The following is a 24,552-nucleotide window of genomic DNA, read 5'->3' as shown; positions in this document are numbered from 1 at the left end:
ACTTGAGGAGATAAATGTGATTGAGACAGCTTACCACTTTTAGCCAGGTTTATGCTTATGAGTGCAAACAACAATTTATATTTATATAACCCCTGTAATGTAAAAAATCCATCCCAAGGTGCTTCACCAAGGCGTGATAAGATAAAAAAGGATCACAAGACACAGGGGATATCAGGAGTCGTGATGAAAAGCTACCTCAGGTAAATAGAACAGGCCGAAAATTCTTAACACAGGGTTTTCCCAACATTGACCGAATACACTGTATTCACTGAATGACTGCTACATGTAGGTTTACTGACGGAATACACACACTCTCACACACAGCTCCCTGGCTGAGAAGCAGAAGACCAACTGACTGACTTAGGCACACAGTTTTTTGGCTTTTCTCCACAGTGTTCTGACATAATGTGCTCTAGTCAATAACATATACTGTCACAGGACAAAATACAGTGAAGCTCGTGAACTGCAATCATGCTGGGTTACAGTTCCACAGGAGTCATGTCTGTGCTGGGTTACAGTTGCACAAGTGACAGCGTAGTCTGTTACTTCACTAAAAGACAATATTTCCTGTGTTTTGCCAGCGACTGTTGACAAGCTATTCAAGTGGTAATCATCACAGCCCACCTTCACCTCACCCTCTCAATCCAGTCCTACCCTCACTTAATCCCACTCCCCACCCTCAACAAACCCTAACCTCACCACCCACTCAAACCTGCCCCACCTCACACCCAATTCCACCCTCACCTAAACCTACCCAGTCCTCAAACACCTTACCCTCGTCTAACCCTGCCCTCATCTAAACCCACCTTCATTCACCCAAGAAGTTCCGGAAGTTCCGAAGAAGGGTCACTGACCCGAAACGTTAACTCTGCTTCTCTTTCCACAGATGCTGCCAGACCTGCTGAGTGGTTCCAACATTTCTTGTTTTTATTTAAGATTTCCAGCATCCGCAGTATTTTGCTTTCATTCACCCAAAACTGCCCTCAGCTAAACCTGCTCCACCCTCACAGAATCCCACCCTCACCCAACCCTACCCCACCCCACCCTGAGCTAAACCGACCCTGCTCTCACCTAACCCAATCCCGCCCTCAGCCATCCAACACTGCCCTCACACAATGTCCACAAACATACTTATTGAATAGCTTGGACAACAAGCAGCAGAAATTTTGATCGATTTCCCTGCTCTATCTCACTGGCACTGAGATGTTTTAGTCGTAGCACTCCGTCTGACTGACACAGGTAACTGAGCACCAAGCAGGAGGTTTGCAGCTCAGCCAATCTCTGTCTAAACCCATTGGGGAGCTCATTCTGCACTTCCTTAATCAGTGTTTGTGAAAGAGACCAGTTGTGAAAGGCTTTCTGTGAGTGCAGGGCTCAAAAGCACCATCTGCAGGCAACTGGTATCACTGCAGCTGTACGGGAGCTCAAGAAAAAGTCCTCTTGCAAAATGTGATGGCTTCAAGTTTTTAATATTATATTTAATGCACAATTGTTAAGATTACACCATTGGGAAAAATAAGATATGAGAAACATTATGTGGAATGCTTAGAGTTTTCTCTTGACAATAAAAGGTAAGAACATTTAAAAAAAAATGAATGACTGTCACTGACACTTGGCAGGTCTGAACATTGCTTGTTAAGCTGATAGGTTAGATAGGAGGAAACTTTTTCCCTTAGCAGAGGGGTCAAGAACCAGGGGGCATAGATTTAGGGTAAGGGGCAGGAGGTTTAGGGGAGATTTGAGAAAGATTTTTTCACCCAGAGGGTGGTTGGAGTCTGGAACACACTGCCTGAAGAGGTGGTAGAGGCAGGAACCCTCACAACATTTAAGAAGTATTTAGATGAGCACTTGAAACGCCATAGCATACAGGGCTACAGGCCAAGTGCTGGAATATGGGGTTAGAATAGTAGGGTGCTGTATGGCCGGCACAGACACGATGGGCCGAAGGGCCTGTTTCTGTGCTGTATAACTCTATGACTGCAGTACTTAAACATATTAGCCATACATACAACCACTTTCTAGAAACTTCTTTGCTGGCTTCAGACTGGCAGATCACACTTAGAGTAACTTACAACTGACAAAATCAACAGTGCACATCACCATTCATGGGGTCCCAAGTCATATCTAAGGCACATAACGTTCCTTGTAGTGTCTGCTAAAGCTAGACTGGCTCAGTGAGGAACCACCTTGCCTTGGTATGGAAATGTAGAATTGGTGATTCTGCTAACTTACTATGGAAGGCCACGATACTGAGCAGTCACCCAAAGGACACTCACTCACACAGAACCATCAGAAGGCGACTCAATTTTCTTTCTGTTCTCTACGTTGGTGAATTTGCAGGCTACCTAAGATAACTGCTTAGAGACAGACTCTGTGTCCAGGATAGCCTTTATTTAAAAAAATTATTTCTCTCTACATCCTTTTCCTGAATCTTAGCTCCATGGGTGAGATCCCACAGGGTGAGGATCTGTTACTGTTTGCAGCTTGAAAAAACAGAAAGTCACAAACCATACATCACTTAGTCACCTGGGATTTACAGGCCTGTGGGTGGGTGGGTGGGGGAAAGAGGGTCACTCTGGCTATCTGCCTATCTGCCATGATCTTTCCCAGTAGTCCTGGAGAGCAAGCATGTGGTGTTCTGGACGTACACTGGGTAATTAATGTGGATAATAATATTATAATCCAGCTTCGCTTGGTTTAATTAGACCTTGTGCTGAGATTATTGTACTAATGGTGCTGAGGGAACACTTCTAGAGCTTGTTTTTCTGACTTTGTGGCAACTCAGTGTCACTCTTATTACTCTAATCAAAATGGGCACACTCACCTGGAATGTCATCTGTTGTAGAACTTGTTCAGAAAAGAATATATAAAAAGTTATACCTTCCTTTATCCAACACCATGTCAATGCAAGCTAACTTCTGTTTTGTGCTTATAAATTGAGGAGCACCAATGCCTTGGAATAGAAATCCACACTTCACATATAAAAAAAAACTGGAATTCCATAACAAGATACTGTTAATGTTCCCAAGAGCAGGTTGCAGTGCGAGAGGCATATGTTACCATTTCAATAAAAAGTGCCATCACCAATTTCACATAATATCAACCAAGCTTTTGTGCGGTGGACTCACACTGACAGGGAGCTGAAATATCACAAACACATATCATGCAGCACCCTTATAACAGAGGCATAGACTCGCACCCTTTGACTTGGCCTGGGCCCCAGGGCTATAAGAATGGCACGCTAACCCATTGATCCTCAAAGTACAAGGCTTTCAAAAATTGGGGTGTTTCTTGTTGATGAACAGTGATTGGCATATTTAGAATACAATGATCAAATTGGAGATAACACCAATGTTACGACTACCAGAGTATCGCAAAATCCCAAAAGAAATATTTCATCAGACGCAGAGGAAGACAACAGATTTTTCTAGAAAGTCTTCAGATTGGTTGCGGTGTAGAACAGATTCAGCCCATTACAGATAACACAGATCAGGTTACACACCATGGTGATGCCATGGTACTTGGTAAAGCGCTGACTCAGTTTCTGGTATTTAGAGTCCTTTTTCTTCAGCTTCTTGTAGGACTCTCGGTTGGTCCCGAAGCCCACCTCCTGTCCCAAGTGATGTTCCTTCTCGATCTCTTGCATCTTAAACATAATCTCTGTCGTGGTGTGACCGAACCACTGGGCGTTGAGCGCGGAGAAGATCACGCAAACAAAGAATGATGTTATCTGTGAGAAAATAGGAATGGGTGGGAGTAAAATTAATTAAATGAATCTTGAATTCCACCCCCACAATCAGTTTCCCTGGGCCCACTCATCTTCCCCAGAAGAGAGCATGGATCCCTATCCCAGGAGTTCACCTGCACTGCTTTTCAACAGCCATGATGGGTCAATGACAGCTGCCTCTACCTCCAACTTTCCTGCCATTATGGGAGGTGCAAACACAGGTTGTTCATCTCTCTGCAGTATGCTGCCGAGGTTTTGAACTCTTGTCATGTAAGGAGACTGAACCATCTATCACCACTAGGAGTGCACTGGAGTTCCAACTCATGCATCTCTGTCACAGACTTCTTTCTCTACCTTAGTTTAAGTATTGTCAGAAATCCACTTTGTATTTGTGTCGCTGAAGTTAGCAAACTGAAGTAAATGTCCCCTGTCCTCTCCCCATGCTAAATTAGCTGGTCTCAGCCAGGGTATTGGGTGAGAACACTACAACTGACCTCGGTATTCTTGCACTGTGGTGGTGGGGGGTGGGGGGGTAAATCAATGGGGAATCTCACTCTGTTTGCTATCAGTGACTCCTGCTGAAAAGTGAGCAAGGACAATAACAGAGGATCGTGCCAGTTGTGAAGCAATCATTGTCGGCTCACACGGGAGGATCGGTCATAAAGCTGACCATGGAAGCGTTGGCAATAACAGGCAGGAGTCTTTGGGAAAGCAGGAAGAACAATTGGAGGAACAAAAGTAACAATGTTTTTATGTCATCTCTAAGTCAACTGTACATTATCTCTATATTAGCTGTATGTTGACTCTGAGTTACAGTACATTATCTCTAAATTAGCTGTATGTTGACTCTGAGTTACAGTACATTATCTCTATATTAGCTGTATGTTGACTCTGAGTTACAGTACATTATCTCTATATTAGCTGTATGTTGACTCTGTTACAGTACATTATCTCTATATTAGCTGTATGTTGACTCTGAGTTACAGTACATTATCTCTAAATTAGCTGTATGTTGACTCTGAGTTACAGTACATTATCTCTAAATTAGCTGTATGTTGACTCTGAGTTACAGTACATTATCTCTATATTAGCTGTATGTTGACTCTGTTACAGTACATTATCTCTATATTAGCTGTATGTTGACTCTGAGTTACAGTACATTATCTCTATATTAGCTGTATGTTGACTCTGTTACAGTACATTATCTCTATATTAGCTGTATGTTGACTCTGTTACAGTACATTATCTCTATATTAGCTGTATGTTGACTCTGTTACAGTACATTATCTCTAAATTAGCTGTATGTTGACTCTGTTACAGTACATTATCTCTAAATTAGCTGTATGTTGACTCTGAGTTACAGTACATTATCTCTAAATTAGCTGTATGTTGACTCTGTTACAGTACATTATCTCTATATTAGCTGTATGTTGACTCTGAGTTACAGTACATTATCTCTAAATTAGCTGTATGTTGACTCTGTTACAGTACATTATCTCTATATTAGCTGTATGTTGACTCTGTTACAGTACATTATCTCTAAATTAGCTGTATGTTGACTCTGTTACAGTACATTATCTCTATATTAGCTGTATGTTGACTCTGTTACAGTACATTATCTCTATATTAGCTGTATGTTGACTCTGAGTTACAGTACATTATCTCTAAATTAGCTGTATGTTGACTCTGTTACAGTACATTATCTCTATATTAGCTGTATGTTGACTCTGAGTTACAGTACATTATCTCTAAATTAGCTGTATGTTGACTCTGTTACAGTACATTATCTCTATATTAGCTGTTTGTTGACTCTGAGTTACAGTACATTATCTCTATATTAGCTGTATGTTGACTCTGTTACAGTACATTATCTCTAAATTAGCTGTATGTTGACTCTGAGTTACAGTACATTATCTCTAAATTAGCTGTATGTTGACTCTGAGTTACAGTACATTATCTCTAAATTAGCTGTATGTTGACTCTGTTACAGTACATTATCTCTATATTAGCTGTATGTTGACTCTGTTACAGTACATTATCTCTATATTAGCTGTATGTTGACTCTGAGTTACAGTACATTATCTCTAAATTAGCTGTATGTTGACTCTGTTACAGTACATTATCTCTATATTAGCTGTATGTTGACTCTGTTACAGTACATTATCTCTATATTAGCTGTATGTTGACTCTGAGTTACAGTACATTATCTCTAAATTAGCTGTATGTTGACTCTGTTACAGTACATTATCTCTAAATTAGCTGTATGTTGACTCTGAGTTACAGTACATTATCTCTAAATTAGCTGTATGTTGACTCTGTTACAGTACATTATCTCTATATTAGCTGTATGTTGACTCTGAGTTACAGTACATTATCTCTATATTAGCTGTATGTTGACTCTGAGTTACAGTACATTATCTCTATATTAGCTGTATGTTGACTCTGAGTTACAGTACATTATCTCTAAATTAGCTGTATGTTGACTCTGAGTTACAGTACATTATCTCTATATTAGCTGTTTGTTGACTCTGAGTTACAGTACATTATCTCTATATTAGCTGTATGTTGACTCTGTTACAGTACATTATCTCTAAATTAGCTGTATGTTGACTCTGAGTTACAGTACATTATCTCTAAATTAGCTGTATGTTGACTCTGTTACAGTACATTATCTCTATATTAGCTGTATGTTGACTCTGAGTTACAGTACATTATCTCTATATTAGCTGTATGTTGACTCTGAGTTACAGTACATTATCTCTATATTAGCTGTATGTTGACTCTGAGTTACAGTACATTATCTCTATATTAGCTGTATGTTGACTCTGAGTTACAGTACATTATCTCTAAATTAGCTGTATGTTGACTCTGTTACAGTACATTATCTCTAAATTAGCTGTATGTTGACTCTGAGTTACAGTACATTATCTCTAAATTAGCTGTATGTTGACTCTGAGTTACAGTACATTATCTCTAAATTAGCTGTATGTTGACTCTGTTACAGTACATTATCTCTATATTAGCTGTATGTTGACTCTGAGTTACAGTACATTATCTCTATATTAGCTGTATGTTGACTCTGAGTTACAGTACATTATCTCTAAATTAGCTGTATGTTGACTCTGTTACAGTACATTATCTCTATATTAGCTGTATGTTGACTCTGTTACAGTACATTATCTCTAAATTAGCTGTATGTTGACTCTGTTACAGTACATTATCTCTATATTAGCTGTATGTTGACTCTGAGCTACAGTACATTATCTCTAAATTAGCTGTATGTTGACTCTGAGTTACAGTACATTATCTCTATATTAGCTGTATGTTGACTCTGTTACAGTACATTATCTCTATATTAGCTGTATGTTGACTCTGTTACAGTACATTATCTCTATATTAGCTGTATGTTGACTCTGAGTTACAGTACATTATCTCTATATTAGCTGTATGTTGACTCTGAGTTACAGTACATTATCTCTATATTAGCTGTATGTTGACTCTGTTACAGTACATTATCTCTATATTAGCTGTATGTTGACTCTGTTACAGTACATTATCTCTATATTAGCTGTATGTTGACTCTGAGTTACAGTACATTATCTCTATATTAGCTGTATGTTGACTCTGAGTTACAGTACATTATCTCTAAATTAGCTGTATGTTGACTCTGTTACAGTACATTATCTCTATATTAGCTGTATGTTGACTCTGTTACAGTACATTATCTCTATATTAGCTGTATGTTGACTCTGAGTTACAGTACATTATCTCTATATTAGCTGTATGTTGACTCTGAGTTACAGTACATTATCTCTATATTAGCTGTATGTTGACTCTGAGTTACAGTACATTATCTCTATATTAGCTGTATGTTGACTCTGTTACAGTACATTATCTCTAAATTAGCTGTATGTTGACTCTGTTACAGTACATTATCTCTAAATTAGCTGTATGTTGACTCTGTTACAGTACATTATCTCTATATTAGCTGTATGTTGACTCTGAGCTACAGTACATTATCTCTAAATTAGCTGTATGTTGACTCTGAGTTACAGTACATTATCTCTATATTAGCTGTATGTTGACTCTGTTACAGTACATTATCTCTAAATTAGCTGTATGTTGACTCTGTTACAGTACATTATCTCTAAATTAGCTGTATGTTGACTCTGTTACAGTACATTATCTCTAAATTAGCTGTATGTTGACTCTGTTACAGTACATTATCTCTAAATTAGCTGTATGTTGACTCTGTTACAGTACATTATCTCTATATTAGCTGTATGTTGACTCTGAGCTACAGTACATTATCTCTAAATTAGCTGTATGTTGACTCTGAGTTACAGTACATTATCTCTATATTAGCTGTATGTTGACTCTGAGTTACAGTACATTATCTCTATATTAGCTGTATGTTGACTCTGTTACAGTACATTATCTCTATATTAGCTGTATGTTGACTCTGTTACAGTACATTATCTCTATATTAGCTGTATGTTGACTCTGAGTTACAGTACATTATCTCTATATTAGCTGTATGTTGACTCTGAGTTACAGTACATTATCTCTAAATTAGCTGTATGTTGACTCTGTTACAGTACATTATCTCTATATTAGCTGTATGTTGACTCTGTTACAGTACATTATCTCTATATTAGCTGTATGTTGACTCTGAGTTACAGTACATTATCTCTATATTAGCTGTATGTTGACTCTGAGTTACAGTACATTATCTCTATATTAGCTGTATGTTGACTCTGAGTTACAGTACATTATCTCTATATTAGCTGTATGTTGACTCTGTTACAGTACATTATCTCTATATTAGCTGTATGTTGACTCTGTTACAGTACATTATCTCTAAATTAGCTGTATGTTGACTCTGAGTTACAGTACATTATCTCTAAATTAGCTGTATGTTGACTCTGAGTTACAGTACATTATCTCTATATTAGCTGTATGTTGACTCTGTTACAGTACATTATCTCTATATTAGCTGTATGTTGACTCTGTTACAGTACATTATCTCTAAATTAGCTGTATGTTGACTCTGTTACAGTACATTATCTCTAAATTAGCTGTATGTTGACTCTGTTACAGTACATTATCTCTAAATTAGCTGTATGTTGACTCTGTTACAGTACATTATCTCTATATTAGCTGTATGTTGACTCTGTTACAGTACATTATCTCTAAATTAGCTGTATGTTGACTCTGTTACAGTACATTATCTCTAAATTAGCTGTATGTTGACTCTGTTACAGTACATTATCTCTAAATTAGCTGTATGTTGACTCTGTTACAGTACATTATCTCTATATTAGCTGTATGTTGACTCTGTTACAGTACATTATCTCTATATTAGCTGTATGTTGACTCTGTTACAGTACATTATCTCTAAATTAGCTGTATGTTGACTCTGTTACAGTACATTATCTCTAAATTAGCTGTATGTTGACTCTGTTACAGTACATTATCTCTAAATTAGCTGTATGTTGACTCTGTTACAGTACATTATCTCTAAATTAGCTGTATGTTGACTCTGTTACAGTACATTATCTCTAAATTAGCTGTATGTTGACTCTGTTACAGTACATTATCTCTAAATTAGCTGTATGTTGACTCTGTTACAGTACATTATCTCTAAATTAGCTGTATGTTGACTCTGTTACAGTACATTATCTCTAAATTAGCTGTATGTTGACTCTGTTACAGTACATTATCTCTAAATTAGCTGTATGTTGACTCTGTTACAGTACATTATCTCTATATTAGCTGTATGTTGACTCTGAGCTACAGTACATTATCTCTAAATTAGCTGTATGTTGACTCTGAGTTACAGTACATTATCTCTATATTAGCTGTATGTTGACTCTGAGTTACAGTACATTATCTCTATATTAGCTGTATGTTGACTCTGTTACAGTACATTATCTCTATATTAGCTGTATGTTGACTCTGTTACAGTACATTATCTCTATATTAGCTGTATGTTGACTCTGAGTTACAGTACATTATCTCTATATTAGCTGTATGTTGACTCTGAGTTACAGTACATTATCTCTAAATTAGCTGTATGTTGACTCTGTTACAGTACATTATCTCTATATTAGCTGTATGTTGACTCTGTTACAGTACATTATCTCTATATTAGCTGTATGTTGACTCTGAGTTACAGTACATTATCTCTATATTAGCTGTATGTTGACTCTGAGTTACAGTACATTATCTCTATATTAGCTGTATGTTGACTCTGAGTTACAGTACATTATCTCTATATTAGCTGTATGTTGACTCTGTTACAGTACATTATCTCTATATTAGCTGTATGTTGACTCTGTTACAGTACATTATCTCTAAATTAGCTGTATGTTGACTCTGAGTTACAGTACATTATCTCTAAATTAGCTGTATGTTGACTCTGAGTTACAGTACATTATCTCTATATTAGCTGTATGTTGACTCTGTTACAGTACATTATCTCTATATTAGCTGTATGTTGACTCTGTTACAGTACATTATCTCTAAATTAGCTGTATGTTGACTCTGAGTTACAGTACATTATCTCTATATTAGCTGTATGTTGACTCTGTTACAGTACATTATCTCTATATTAGCTGTATGTTGACTCTGTTACAGTACATTATCTCTATATTAGCTGTATGTTGACTCTGAGTTACAGTACATTATCTCTATATTAGCTGTATGTTGACTCTGTTACAGTACATTATCTCTATATTAGCTGTATGTTGACTCTGAGTTACAGTACATTATCTCTATATTAGCTGTTTGTTGACTCTGAGTTACAGTACATTATCTCTATATTAGCTGTATGTTGACTCTGAGTTACAGTACATTATCTCTATATTAGCTGTATGTTGACTCTGTTACAGTACATTATCTCTATATTAGCTGTATGTTGACTCTGTTACAGTACATTATCTCTATATTAGCTGTATGTTGACTCTGAGTTACCTGTATGGCTTCATCACTGTTGAGTAACTCATGTGGATGATACAAAGCATAAAGAGCCAGGTTGAGGAATGAGCCTCCCAATACAGAGTAGAGATAGTAAGGAAACAGGCTGCTTTGAACTAAGCCAAAGGTATGTCTGCTAATGCTGTTAATCAGAACAAAACCTGAGGAGAAAGAACAGTTTTAAAGCCTTTAAATTCTGATGTTACATCATGGACAAAGCTGCACCGATTCAAGCTCGTAAATGGTAAATTTAGAACTGATGTCAAGAAAATCTTCTTTACACAAAAAGTGATCTCAAAACTTGGAACACACTTCCAACAGAGGCCAAAATCCTGAATCATTTAAATAACAATTGGATATTGCAATGGCAGCAGAGAAGGGGGAAGTGTAGTGTTTTTCTAGATGGGCCGAATGGCCTTGCTCATCTGTAATCACCTTGTCAATCACCCTCTGATTCCTCCCCTTCCTGTCCTGTTAGGAAGTGATTGGCCTCCACTGGCTACATGTTCAGACCAATTCAGCTGAGACCACGAGCACTGAGGCATCACAGACATGAAGCAACAATGGCGGCACAGTGGCGCAGTGGTTAGCACCGCAGCCTCACGGCTCCAGGGACCCGGGTTCGATTCTGGGTACTGCCTGTGTGGAGTTTGCAAGTTCTCCCTGTGTCTGCGTGGGTTTTCTCCGGGTGCTCCGGTTTCCTCCCACAAGCCAAAAGACTTGCAGGTTGATAGGTAAATTGGCCATTATAAATTGTCACTAGTGTAGGTAAGTGGTAGGGGAATATAGGGACAGGTGGGGATGTTTGGTAGGAATATGGGATTAGCGTAGGATTAGTATAAATGGGTGGTTGATGTTCGGCACAGACTCGGTGGGCCGAAGGGCCTGTTTCAGTGCTGTATCTCTAATCTAATTATCACTCGGTGGCAAATTATTTTTATCCAGGAACTGCCAACACCATTTAAAATATAAATGACACTACAGGAACAGATTAAAGGAGCTGCTGGTAACAGTTTGGCAATGGAACCTGGTACAGGAATAAAGGAGTCTTGCGGCAATTGTACAGAGCCTTGTAGAGATTGCATCTGGAGTATTGTATACAATTTTGGGCTCCCTACCTAAGGAAGGATATACTTGCCATTGAGGGAGTGCAACAAAGGTTCACCAGACTGATCCCTGGGATTGTCTATGAGGAGAGATTAAGGAGGCTGGGCCTGTATTCTCTAGAGTTTAGAAGAATGAGAGGTGATCGCATTGAAACTTACAAAATTCTTACAGGGCTCGACAGGGTTGATGCAGGAAGGATCTTTCCCTGGCTGGTGACTCTAGAACCAGGAGACACAGTCTCAGAATAAGGGGCAGGCCATTTAGGACTGAAATGAGGAGGAATTTCTTCACTCAGAGGGTGGTGAATTTGTGGAATTCTCTACCCCAGAAGGCTGTGGAAGCTGAGTCATTGAGTACATTCAGGACAGTGATCAATAGATTTCTAGATATTAAAGATATCAAGGGATATGGGGATAGTGCGTGAAAACGGCGTTGAGCTAGATCAGCCATGATCAAGTTGAAAGGTGCAGTGGGCTCGAGGGGCCGAATGGCCTACTCCTGTTCCTATTTCCTACGTTCCTAAAACCGTCAGCAAGTCGTAGATCACTGAAATTCTTGCAAATGCTACACATTCAGGCTGTGCTTTTATGTCGACAATCAATATTGAACCCGTGTGCGTAAAGATTTACAATGGAAATTCTGTATGTAAGCAGTTGCCTGTAACAATGTTGTTGCAGATTCGGTTGGGAGCAGACTCTGCGGCACAGTGGTTAGTACTGCAGCCTCACAGCTCCAGGGACCCGGGTTCGATTCTGGGTACTGCCTGTGCGGAGTTTGCAAGTTCTCCCTGTGTCTGCGTGAGTTTTCGCCGGGTGCTCTGGTTTCCTCCCACATCCAAAGACTTGCAGGTAATCGGTAAATTGGCTGTTGTAAATTGCTCCTAGTGTAGGGAGGTGATAGGGAATGTGGGATTACTGTAGGGTTAGTATAAATGGGTGGTTGTTGGTCGGCACAGACTTGGTGGGCCGAAGGACCTGTTTCAGTGCTGTATCACTGAATAAAAAAATAAAGTTCTAAAGCCTTTCTCCAAAATCTTGCATAAAATAAAACCTTATATTTTGCAACTACCCATGTAGTACCCGATTAAAAACAAACTTTGAGAAACTATAATCTTTCCCAGCTCTGAGGTCAGGTTCACCTTTCAGCAGGATTCTGGTTGGTACATTCACCCACCTCCAGGCTCTGCTGTTCACCAGCTGCTAGTGAGTCATTCATGATTGTGCTCAGTATCATCTGTAGCACTCCCAGCTTGTTCAAGAGCTTCCAGGAGGGAGCAGAACAGGGCATCAATTCCATAATTATTAAAAAGATGCTTTTTTAAAGAAAATACCCTGGAAAAATAATTTTATGAATTAAAAAAAACTGGCAATTTGTGAGATCGATTCAGGCATTATTCTGTGAATGAACGATTTAAATTGTTGATGGCAAGGTTCAGAAGCAAAAGTTTGAAAACTGTGACCTGATTAGCTGTGTTATGCTGGCTCTCTCCCACAATTTACCTGATATGAATGAGACCCATATCTGCATGCCCCAGGAGGTGGACAGTATAATCAGATGGGCTGTTTTGACCAGGGTAGTAGGGTCTCCTTCTGTTGGCATTCTGTAATCTTGTCAGACTCTGTTTGATTGCAATGAGAAAGAAAAATGAATTCAACTCAACGTACTTTCCTGACCACAGTTTTTATCTCTCCAAAGGCACTAAATCTCGTTGGGGGCACGGTTCCTGGAACTGACACCCCTCCAGTAGTGAGTTCAAGTGCAGACCTTTATTTAAAAGTGCTACTGTTTTTATAGGGCCTTGTCATCTCTCTCCACACACCTGTGTGCTATTTTTCACATATCAGTCTTGGTTTGGTGGGAAGACTCATGCCTCTGAGTCAGAAGGTTATGGGTTTATGCCCTATTCCAGAGACTTGAGCCCATAATCCAGGCTGACACTCCCACAATAACGAGGCAGTCAGTTGCTGCTTAGTGTGAGGAAACTTTCTGCTGTACAGTCACCCTGAGCCCATAGTCCAGTGCACTACTGAGGGAGTGCTGCACTGTCAGAGGATCAGTCCTGAGGGAGCACTGCCCTGACAGAGGGTCAGTATTGAAGGAGCTCCGCACTGACGGAGGGTCACTATTGAGGGAGCACTACCCTGTCAGAGGGCCAGTACTGAGGGAGTGCTGCCCTATCAGATGATCAGTCCTGATGGAGCACCGCACTGTCAGAGGATCAGTACTGAGGGAGTGTTGCCCTGTCAGAGGGTCAGTACTGAGGGAGCACTGCCCTGTTGGAGGGTCAGTACTGAGGGAGTGCTGCACTGTCGGAGGGTCAGTACTGAGGGAGCACTGCCCTGTCAAAGGGTCAGTACTGAGGGAGCACTGCCCTGTCAGAGGGTCAGTACTGAGGGAGCACTGCCCCGTCAGAGGGCCAGTACTGAGGGAGCACTGCCCTGTCAGAGGGCCAGTACTGAGGGAGTGCTGCACTGTCGGAGGGTCAGTACTGAGGGAGCACTGCCCTGTCAAAGGGTCAGTACTGAGGGAGCACTGCCCTGTCAAAGGGTCAGTACTGAGGGAGCACTGCCCTGTCAAAGGGTCAGTACTGAGGGAGCACTGCCCTGTCAGAGGGTCAGTACTGAGGGAGCACTGCCCTGTCAGAGGGTCAGTACTGAGGGAGCACTGCCCTGTCAGAGGGTCGGTACTGTGGGAGCACTGCCCTGTCAGAGGGTCAGTACTGAGGGAGCACTGCCCTGTCACAGGGTCAGTACTGTTTTCTTTGGACATGTCACTAAACTGCCATAGACATAATGGACTGAATGGCCTCCAACAGCCGTAAATTTTCTATGTTCCTACATTGTTCTGGTGAACATTTATTCCTCAACCAGCGTTGCTAAAGCTGTTCAGCTGATTATTTACCACAAACTGTATGTGGGACTTTGCTGTGTGAAAATTAGCTGCCATATTTCTTTACATTTCAGTAATTCTAGCAGAGTAACAAAGGCAACATTAAACTGCTCCTTTGTGCAATGTATGAAAAGACCAGAAACGCCAAATGCTATAAATCTGAAACAAATTTAGAAACTACTTAAAATACACAGGTCAGCCAGTTTCTGTGGAGAAAAAAAGATAAGTTGTGACATTTTGTGTGCGTCATATCTTGACTCAGTGGTAGTACTCTTGCGTGAGTCAGCAGGATATCAGTTCAAATTCCACTCCAGAGTCCTGAGCACAAAATCCAGGTGGATACTTCCAGTACAGTATTGAGGGAGTGCAGCCTGTTGGAGGGTCATTACTGAGGGAGTGCTGCACTGTCGGAGGGTCAGTACTGAGGGAGTGCTGCACTGTCGGAGGGTCAGTACTGAGGAAGTACTGCACTGTCGGAGGGGGAGTACTGAGGGAGTGCTGCACTGTCGGAGGGTCAGTACTGAGGAAGTACTGCACTGTCGGAGGGTCAGTACTGAGGAAGTACTGCACTGTCGGAGGGGGAGTACTGAGGGAATACTGCACTGTCGGAGGGGGAGTACTGAGGGAGTACTGCACTGTCGGAGGGGGAGTACTGAGGGAGTGCTGCACTGTCAGAGGGTCAGTACTGAGGGAATACTGCACTGTCGGAGGGGGAGTACTGAGGGAGTGCTGCACTGTCAGAGGGTCAGTACTGAGGGAATACTGCACTGTCGGAGGGGGAGTACTGAGGGAGTACTGCACTGTCAGAGGGGGAGTACTGAGGGAGTAAAAACAAGAAATGCTGGAATCACTCAGCAGGTCTGGCAGCATCTGTGGAAAGAGAAGCAGAGTTAACGTTTCGGGTCAGTGACCCTTCATTGGAACTGACAAATATTAGAAAAGTCACAGGTTATAAGCAAGTGAGGTGGGGGTGAGGCAAGAGATAACAAAGGAGGTCTAGATTGGACCAGGCCACATAGCTGACCAAAAGGTCACGGAGCAAAGGCAAACAATATGTTAATGGTGTGTTGAAAGACAAAGCATTAGTACAGATTAGGTATAAATACACTGAATATTGAACAGCAGCAAGTGCAAACCTGAAAAAAAACAGTGGGTAAGCAAACTGAACAAACAAAGATGAAATGAAATAAATGCAAAGATTGTAAAAAATGTAAAAAAGAATGTTAAAAAAAGGAAGAAAAAATAACTAAAAATGAAAGTAAAATGGGGGGCTGTCATGCTCTGAAATTATTGAACTCCATGTTCAGTCCGGCAGGCTGTAGTGTGCCTAATCGGTAAATGAGATGCTGTTCCTCGAGCTTGCGTTGATGTTCACTGGAACACTGCAGCAATCCCAGGATAGAGATGTGAGCATGAGAGCAGGGGGGAGTGTTGAAATGGCAAGCAACCAGAAGCTCAGGGTCCTGCTTGCGGACTGAACGGAGATGTTCCGCAAAGCGGTCACCCAGTCTGCGCTTAGTCTCCCCAATGTAGAGGAGACCACATTGTGAGCAGAGAATACAGTATACTACATTGAAAGAAGTACAAGTAAATCGCTGCTTCACCTGAAAGGAGTGTTTGGGGCCTGGGATAGTGAGGAGAGAGGAGGTAAATGGGCAGGTATTACACCTCCTGCGATTGCAGGGGAAGGTGCCCTGGGACGGGGACGAGGTGGTGGGGGTAATGGAGGAGTGGACCAGGGTGTCGCGGAGGGAACGATCCCTTCGGAATGCTGACAGGGGAAGGGAGGGGAAGATGCGACTGGTAGTGGCGTGCTGAGAGAGTGCTGCACTGTCAGAGGGTCAGTACTGAGGGAGTACTGCACTGTCAGAGGGGGAGTACTGAGGGAGTACTGCACTGTCGGAGGTCAGTACTGAGGGAGTGCTGCACCGTCGGAGGGTCAGTATTGCGGGAGTGCTGCACTGTTGGAAGTGCTGTCTTTTGGATGAGACACTGAACCAAAGCCTATCTGCCCTCTCAGGTGGATATAAAAAATCTCACAATGACATTTTGAGGATCAGCAGGGGAGTTATTCCCAGTGTCCTGGCCAATATTTATAGCTCAACCAATCAGATTATCTGCGAAGTATCACATAGCTGTTGATGGGAGCTAGCTGCACTCAACCTGGCTGCTTCATTTCCATTACAACAGTGACTACACTTAAAACAAAGTACTTAATTGGCTGTAAAGGGCTTTGGGTCACCCTCAGGTCATGACAGGCGCTGTATACATGCAAGCCTTTCTTTCATTAGAATAAACTTTTACTTATAAGACAAGTCACGTCCCAAGAACTGATTGTACAACAACACAGAAAAAAGATCCCAATATTTGAAGGACTGAAATGAGGCACTGGTGAAGGGATCACATGAAACATTAGATCAAAAGAAATGGGAGCAGAAGTTGGCCGTGTGACCCCTCGAGCCTGTGCTGTCATTCAATAAAATCATGCTGATCTGCAACCTCAACGACACTTTTCTGCCTTCTCCCTACATCCCTCGATTCCAAAAGTGCCTAAAATGCTATCGATCTCTGCCTAGAATATTCGCAACAACTGAGTATCCGCAGCTCTCCGGGGTAGAGAATTCCAAAGATTCCCAACCCTCCTCAATATAGTCCTAAATTGGCTGACTCCTTATTCAGTGACCATGACCACTGGTTAGAGACTCTCGAGCCAGGGGAAACACTAACCGATCTTTTTCTATCTTTTTCCAGCTGTTATTTGGGGCACCCCATCCACAAACATTCACTCCCTCCACCACCAACGCACAGTGGCAGCAGTGTGTACCATCTACAAGATGCACTGCAGCAAAGCACCAAGGCTCCTTAGACAACACCTTCTACGACCTCTACCAACTAGAAGGTCAAGGGCAGCAGATGCATGGGAACACCACCACCTGCAAGTTCCCCTCCAAGTCACACACCATCCTGACCTGGAACGATATCGCCGTTCCTTCACTGTCGCTGGGTCAAAATCCTGGAACTCCCTTCCTAACAGCACTGTGGGTGTACCTACCCCACATGGACTGCAGCGGTTCAAGAAGGCAGCTAGTGATGGGCAATAAATGCTGGCCTAGCTAGCGACACCCACATTCCATGAATGAATTATAAAAAAATATCCTTGCTGTGACATCAAACAGTAATTTCGAGGTGACGGCGTCTTGGCAGCTGCACGACATGGAGTGAGCCTGCTATAAATGCTCTATCCCTCCCAACAACAGGAAACAATAAGAGTGACTACTGAGAACATGGCCACACTGCACCAGCACTGCACTGCCTCCAGTGTCTCAGTGACCAGGACTGTTCATGGTGCTGCCTAGTCTCAGCCTTGCAGTTTGATCACCACTTTCTCTGACATCTGCTGAACTGTTCTGTCTGGAAGCTCAACATTCTGTTGCCAGTTCTGATGAAAGGTCACAGACCTGAAAGTTAATTCTTTTTCTCTCTCCACAGATGCTGCCTGACCTGCTGAGTATTTCCAGCATTTTCTGTTTTTATTTCACAAGCATCCGCAGTATTTTGTTTTTCTATTGGCTTTTTGATTGTTGTTCCAGATTGGCTGAGTCGGTTTTGTTGTGTGTTAGGCTTTGGAATTGAGATATTACAGTTAGGGATCAGTGTCACAGGTTCGTGTTTGTGTTTGATTCTTTGGGGGCAGGGTGGGGTTAATGAGGAGATAGGACAGTGAGGGAGGACAGTCAATGTGGGGTAGGTCAGGGTGGGGGAGGGGTCAGTATGGTGGGGGACATTGAGGGGGAGGGGTCAGTGTGGAGTGGAGTCAGTGTGGTGGGGGGACATCGAGGGGGAGGGGTCAGTGTGGGGGGGTCATGGAGGGGGGAGGGTTCAGTATGGGGTGGGTCATTGAGAGGGTCTGTGGGGTGGGGTCGGTGTGGTGGGAGGGGTTAAGGGGAGGGGTCAGTGCAGCGGGGGTCATTGAGGGGCGGGGTCAGTGTGGTGGGAGGGGTTATTGAGGGTGTCAGTATGGTGGGGTCATTAAGGGGGAGCGGTCAGAGTGGTGGGCGGGGTCATTGAGGGGGAGGGCCAGTGTGGTGGAGGGTCATTGAGGGGGAAGGGTCAGTGTGGTGGGAGGGGTTATTGAGGGGGAGGGGTCAGTGTGGTGGGAAGGGTTATTGAGGGGTGGGGTCAGTGTCGTGGGAGGAGTCATTAAGGGGGAAGGGTCAGGGTGGTGGGAGGTCATTGAGGGGGCGGGGTCAGTGTGGTGGGGGGGCTTTTCAGGGGTCAGTGCAGTGAGGGGTGATTGAGGGAGGGGTTCAATGTGGTGGTGGAGTTATTGAGGGGGAGGGTCAGGGTGGGGTGGGGGTTATTGAGGGGGAGGGGTCAGTGTGCTGAGGGGGTTATTGGGAGGGTCAGTGTGGTATGGGGTTATTGAGGGAGCGGGGTCAGTGGTGGGGGGGTTATTGAGGGGTTGGGGCATGTGTGGTGGGGGAAATAGGGGGAGGGGTCAATTTGGTATTGGGTCAGTGTGGTTGTGGTTGATTGGGGGGTCAGTGTGGTTGGGGTTTATTGGGGGGTCAATGTGGTATGGGTTATTGAGGGGGAGGGGTCAGTGTGGTGGGGGGGTTATTGAGGAGGAGGGGTCAGTGTGGTGGGGGGTTGAGGGGGATGGCAGTGGTGGGGGGGTTATTGAGGAGGATGGGTCAGTGTGGTGGGGGGGTTATTGAGGGGGTGGGACATGTGTGGTGGGGGGGACATAGGGGGAGGGGTCAGTGTGAAGGAGGGGTCAGTGAGGAGGAGGGGTCAGTGTAGTGGGGGTGTCGGTGTGGGGTGAGGTCATTGACGGGGATCTGAGGGGTGAGGGTTCAGTATGGGGTGGATCATTGAGGGGGGTCTGTGGGGTGCGGTCAGTGTGGTGGGGGGGTTATTGAGGGGTAGGGGTCAGTGCGGTGGGAGGGGTTTTTCAGGGGTCAGTGTGGTGGTGGGGTTATTGAGGGGGAAGGTCAGTGTGGGGTGGGGGTTATTGAGGGGTCAGTGTGGTGGGGGGTTTTTGAGGGGGAGGGGTCAGTGTGGTGGGGGTTTTTTGAGGGTGTGGGGTCAGTGTGGTGGTAGGGGCTATTGAGGGGTGGGGTCAGTGTGGTGGGAGGGGCTATTGAGAGGAGGGGTCAGAGTGGTGACAGGTGTCAGTGTGGTTAAAGGTATCATGAGGGGGAGGTGTCAGTGTGGTGGGAAGGATTATTGAGGGGGAGGGTTCAGTATGGTGGGGGGTTATTGGTGAGGGGTTATTGAGGGGTCAGTGTGGTGGGGGTTATTGAAAGGGAAGGGTCAGTGTGGTGGTGGGTTATTGGGGGGTCAGTAAGGGGAGGGGTTATTGAGGGAGGGTCAGTGCTGGGGGGGGGTCATTGAGGGAGAGGGGTCATGCGGGGGGTTATTGAGGGGTCAGTGTAATGTGGGGTTGGGGGGTTATTGAGGGTGGGTCAGTGTGGTGGAGGGCTTATTGGGGTCAGTGTGGGGGGGTTATTAGGGGTCAGTGGTGGGGGGTTACTGGGGTCAGTGTGGGTAGGGGTCAGTCTGGGGAGGGGTCAGTGTGGTGGGGGGTTAATAGGGGTCAATGTGGGGAGGTTATTCGGGGTCAGTGTGGGGGGGGTTATTGAGGGGTCAGTGTGGGGGGGGTTATTGAGGGGTCAGTGGAGGGGTCAGTGTGGGGGGGGGTTATTGAGGGGTCAGTGTGGGGGGGATTATTGAGGGCAGTGTGATGGCGGGGCTATTGAGGGGTCAGTGTGGTGGGGGGGTTATTGTGGTCAGTGTGGTGGGGGGGTTATTGAGGGGTCAGTGTGGGGAGGGGGTTATTGAGGGGTCAGTGTGATGGCGGGGTTATTGAGGGGTCAGTGTGGTTGGGGGGTTATTGAGGGGTCAGTGTGGGGAGAGGGTTATTGAGGGGTCAGTGTGGGGGGGTCAGTGTGGTGGGGGTTATTGAGGGGTCAGTGTGGTGGGGGGTTATTGAGGGGTTAGTGTGGGGGTGGTCAGTGTGGTGGGGGCGTTATTGAGGGGTCACTGTGGGGGGCGTCTGTGTGGTGGGGGGTCAGTGTAGTGGGGGAGTTATTGGGGGGGTCAGTGTAGTGGGGGAGTTATTGGGGGGGTGTTATTGAGGGGTCACTGTGGGGGGGTCTGTGTGGTGGGGGGGTTTGTGTGGTGGGGGGTTATTGAGGGGTCACTGTGGGGGGGCGTCTGTGTGGTGGGGGGGTTATTGGGGTGGTCAGTGTGGTGGGGGGGTTATTGAGGGGTCACTGTGGTGGGGGGTTATTGGGGGGGTCAGTGTGGGGGTGGTGTGTGGTGGGGGGGTCAGTGTTGGGGGGTCTCTGTGGGGGGGTCTGTGTGATGGGGGTTATTGGGGGTGTCAGTGTGGGTTGGTCAGTGTGGTGGGCTGGTCAGTGTGGTGGGGGGGTTATTGGGGTGGTCAGTGTGGGGGTGGTCAGTGTGGTGGGGGGGTCAGTGTGGTGGGGGGGTTATTGGGGTGGTCAGTGTGGGGGTGGTCAGTGTGGTGGGGGGGTCAGTGTGGTGGGGGGGTCAGTGTGGGGGTGGTCAGTGTGGTGGGGGGGTCAGTGTGGGGGTGGTCAGTGTGGTGGGGGGGTCAGTGTGGTGGTGAGTGTGGTGTGGTGGTCAGTGTGGTGGGGGGGTTATTGGGGTGGTCAGTGTGGTGGGGGGGTCAGTGTGGTGGGGGGGTCAGTGTGGGGGTGGTCAGTGTGGTGGGGGGGTCAGTGTGGTGGTGAGTGTGGTGTGGTGGTCAGTGTGGTGGGGGGGTTATTGGGGGGGTCAGTGTGGGGGTGGTCAGTGTGGTGGGGGGTCTCTGTGGGGGGGGTCTGTGTGGTGGGGGGGTTATTGTGGGGGTTGTCAGTGTGGTGGGGGTGGTCAGTGTGGTGGGGGGGTCAGTGTGGTGGTGAGTGTGGTGTGGTGGTCAGTGTGGTGGGGGGGTTATTGGGGGGGTCAGTGTGGGGGTGGTCAGTGTGGTGGGGGGTCTCTGTGGGGGGGGTCTGTGTGGTGGGGGGGTTATTGTGGGGGTTGTCAGTGTGGTGGGGGTGGTCAGTGTGGGGGGGGTTCAGTGTGGGGGTGGTCAGTGTGGGGGTGGTCAGTGTGGTGGGGGGCTCAGTGTGGTGGGGGGGTCAGTGTGGGGGTGGTCAGTGTGGTGGTGGGGGGGTCAGTGTGGTGGTGGTCAGTGTGGTGGGGGGGGTCAGTGTGGGGGTGGTCAGTGTGGTGGGGGCTCAGTGTGGTGGGGGGGTCAGTGTGGGGGTGGTCAGTGTGGTGGTGGGGGTGGTCAGTGTGGTGGGGGGGGTCAGTGTGGGGGTGGTCAGTGTGGTGGGGGGGTCAGTGTGGGGGGGTCAGTGTGGTGGGGGGGTCAGTGTGGTGGGGGGGGTCAGTGTGGGTGGGGGGGTCAGTGTGGTGGGGGGGTCAGTGTGGGGGGGGGTCAGTGTGGGGGTGGTCAGTGTGGTGGGGGGGTCAGTGTGGTGGGGGGGTCAGTGTGGGGGTGGTCAGTGTGGTGGGGGGGTCAGTGTGGTGGGGGGTTATTGGGGGGTCAGTGTGGTGGGGGGTTATTGGGGGGTCAGTGTGGTGGGGGGGTCAGTGTGGTGGGGGGGTCAGTGTGGTGGGGGGGTCAGTGTGGTGGGGGGTTATTGGGGGGTCAGTGTGGTGGGGGGTTATTGGGGGGTCAGTGTGGTGGGGGGGTCAGTGTGGGGGGGGGTTATTGGGGGGGGTCTGTATGGGGAGGGGTCGGAGTTCAGGGCAGAGCTCCTTTCAGCGGGATTAGTCACATGACAGGGTCTCAGGTTGGGGAGGCCCCCGGTCACTCGGCGGGCAGCGGCCGGTTAAAGGGTTGTTTGGAGTGAAGCCGCGGTTATCGGGTTATTTTAATGGCCACAAATCCCCCCCGCGGAGGCCAAGCTTCCCCTTCGCGTTGACCTGACAACTCCTGTCACTCACCTGCTCCGCGCCTTCACCGTTTAGCCGCAACCTAACCTGTTGCCCCTGATTGATAGGCCCGGCCTTCAATAAGGAAAAGGCATCCCTGTGATTGACGTATTACATGTCCGGTTCTCTCCAGGAGTGGAGCCAATCAGAGCTACATGGGCGGGGCCACCGTGTTCCCGCCTCCAGGCTCGGTTGACCGACAGGCAGTGTTGCTCCGCCCCCCCGCCGTTACGGAAGCTCATGTGTAATAAACCAATCAGCGGCGACGTAATGCGCTTGTGTTTATTCATACGGTTTGAAGTCTGGTGGTGGTGCCAAGCTAGTACAGGTAAGTGAGACATAACATAAAACAGAAATTACAAGATATTAGTTTACAAAGAGATCATTTTAATTAAAATAGATTTAGAACTTTAAATATTTGAAAATATATCAGATAAATATTCATTATAGTTGGATTATATTCATACAGCATTTACTAAATACGAATTAACACTTCTTCATTTGACATTGATTTGATTTTTTTTGCACGTCTCCATGATAAGAGAGTTGATTTGTGAGGGATTGAATGGTTACTATGAGGGAATGCAAACACCTCCAAATACCACACTATCCCAACCTGGACTTCTTCATGCCTGCTGGGTCACTCTCCTGGAATTCCCTATCTTGCACTATTATGGGACTATCTTCAGCACAACTGTAGCAGTTCAATCACTACCACCTTCTCAGGGCTAATAGGGATGGTCAATAAATGCCAGTGTCACCCACACCCCGGGAGCATTTTCTTTTGAGGTCGGATGATGAGGTTCCTATTTTCTAAGGTGACAAGCAGACCCAAGCAATCACAGATCAATTAGTCTTCCATACAGAATATTATAATCGAATTAATGATCAGGAGTAAACATCAGGATCAAAAACAAGAAATGCTGGATTCACTCAGCAGGTCTGGCAGCATCTGTGGAAAGAGAAGCAGAGTTAACGTTTCGGGTCAGTGACCCTTCTTCGGAACATCAGGATCATCTGTCCAATAATGACCTAATTAACAGCAGTCAACATGAATGCAGAAGGGTTATATCCTTGTTGACCAACCTCCTTGACATCCCAGTGGACAGTGGAAAGCCCCTCAATGTGATATTCTTTGGCTTCCAAAATGCATTTGACAAAATCCCCAAATGGAATACTATGTTGAATTCAAAGCTGTGGGAATCCAGAATAAGTCAGAAATGGATAAGATTGGATAAAGGGTAGAGAAGAGCAGATGCTAGTTAGAGGTGTTATGCGAGGCTGGTGGACAGGAGGAATTGCTGAGTAGAGTACCTGAGGGATTGAGATTGGAAACACTATTGTTTCCAATTTACTTGAATGCACTGCAAATTCAAGTTTTTTCTTTCATGGGATGTGAGCATCGCTGGCAAGGCCAGCATTTGTTGTCCATCCCCAATTGCCCTGGAGAAGGTGGTGGTGAGCTGCCTTGAACTGCAGCAGTCCATCTGATGTAGGTACACCCACAGTGTTGTTCGGAAGGGAGTTCCAGTTTTTTGACCCAGTGACAGGGAAGGAACGGCGATATAGTTCCAAGTCAGGATGGTGTGTGACTTGGAGAGGAACTTGCAGGTGTGGTGTTCTTCCCATAGGCCTTCGCCTTCTAGATGGTAGAGCTCGCAGGTTTGGAAGGTGCTGTCATAGGAGCCTTGGTGAGTTACTGCAGTGCATCTTGTATGTGGTACACACTGCTGCCACTGCGCGCCAGTGATGGAGGGAGTGAATGTTTCAGATGGTGATGGGGTGCCAATCAAGTGGGTTGCTTTGTCCTGGATGGTGTTGAGCTTCTTGAGTGTTGTTGGAGCTGCACCCATCCAGGCAAGTGGAGAGAATTCCATCACACTCCTGACCTGTGCCTT

The 24,552-nt window shown here is 45.4% G+C and overlaps 2 protein-coding genes across 3 annotated transcripts in view; one reads left to right on the top strand and one right to left on the bottom strand.

Annotated features, from left to right (window-relative positions):
* The window catches only part of LOC137355781 (coiled-coil domain-containing protein 159-like), a 52,998-nt gene that overhangs the window by 6,150 nt on the left and 22,296 nt on the right, over nt 1-24,552 (top strand). The gene's annotated exons all lie outside the window — the stretch shown is intronic.
* Nucleotides 1,453-22,774, bottom strand: LOC137355782 (transmembrane protein 205-like). Its single transcript, XM_068021290.1, has 4 exons — nt 22,667-22,774; nt 13,312-13,430; nt 10,703-10,866; nt 1,453-3,730 (listed from the first exon to the last, which is right to left on the bottom strand). The coding sequence occupies exons 2-4, from the start codon at nt 13,409-13,411 to the stop codon at nt 3,428-3,430; spliced, it is 567 nt and encodes a 188-aa protein (XP_067877391.1). The 5' UTR covers nt 13,412-13,430; nt 22,667-22,774; the 3' UTR covers nt 1,453-3,427.

This window comes from Heterodontus francisci, chromosome 43 (genome assembly GCF_036365525.1).
Source record: "Heterodontus francisci isolate sHetFra1 chromosome 43, sHetFra1.hap1, whole genome shotgun sequence".
NCBI lineage: Eukaryota > Metazoa > Chordata > Chondrichthyes > Heterodontiformes > Heterodontidae > Heterodontus > Heterodontus francisci.
The sequence above is the reverse complement of the archived record's forward strand: the minus strand, read 5'-3'. Positions and strand labels throughout refer to the sequence as shown.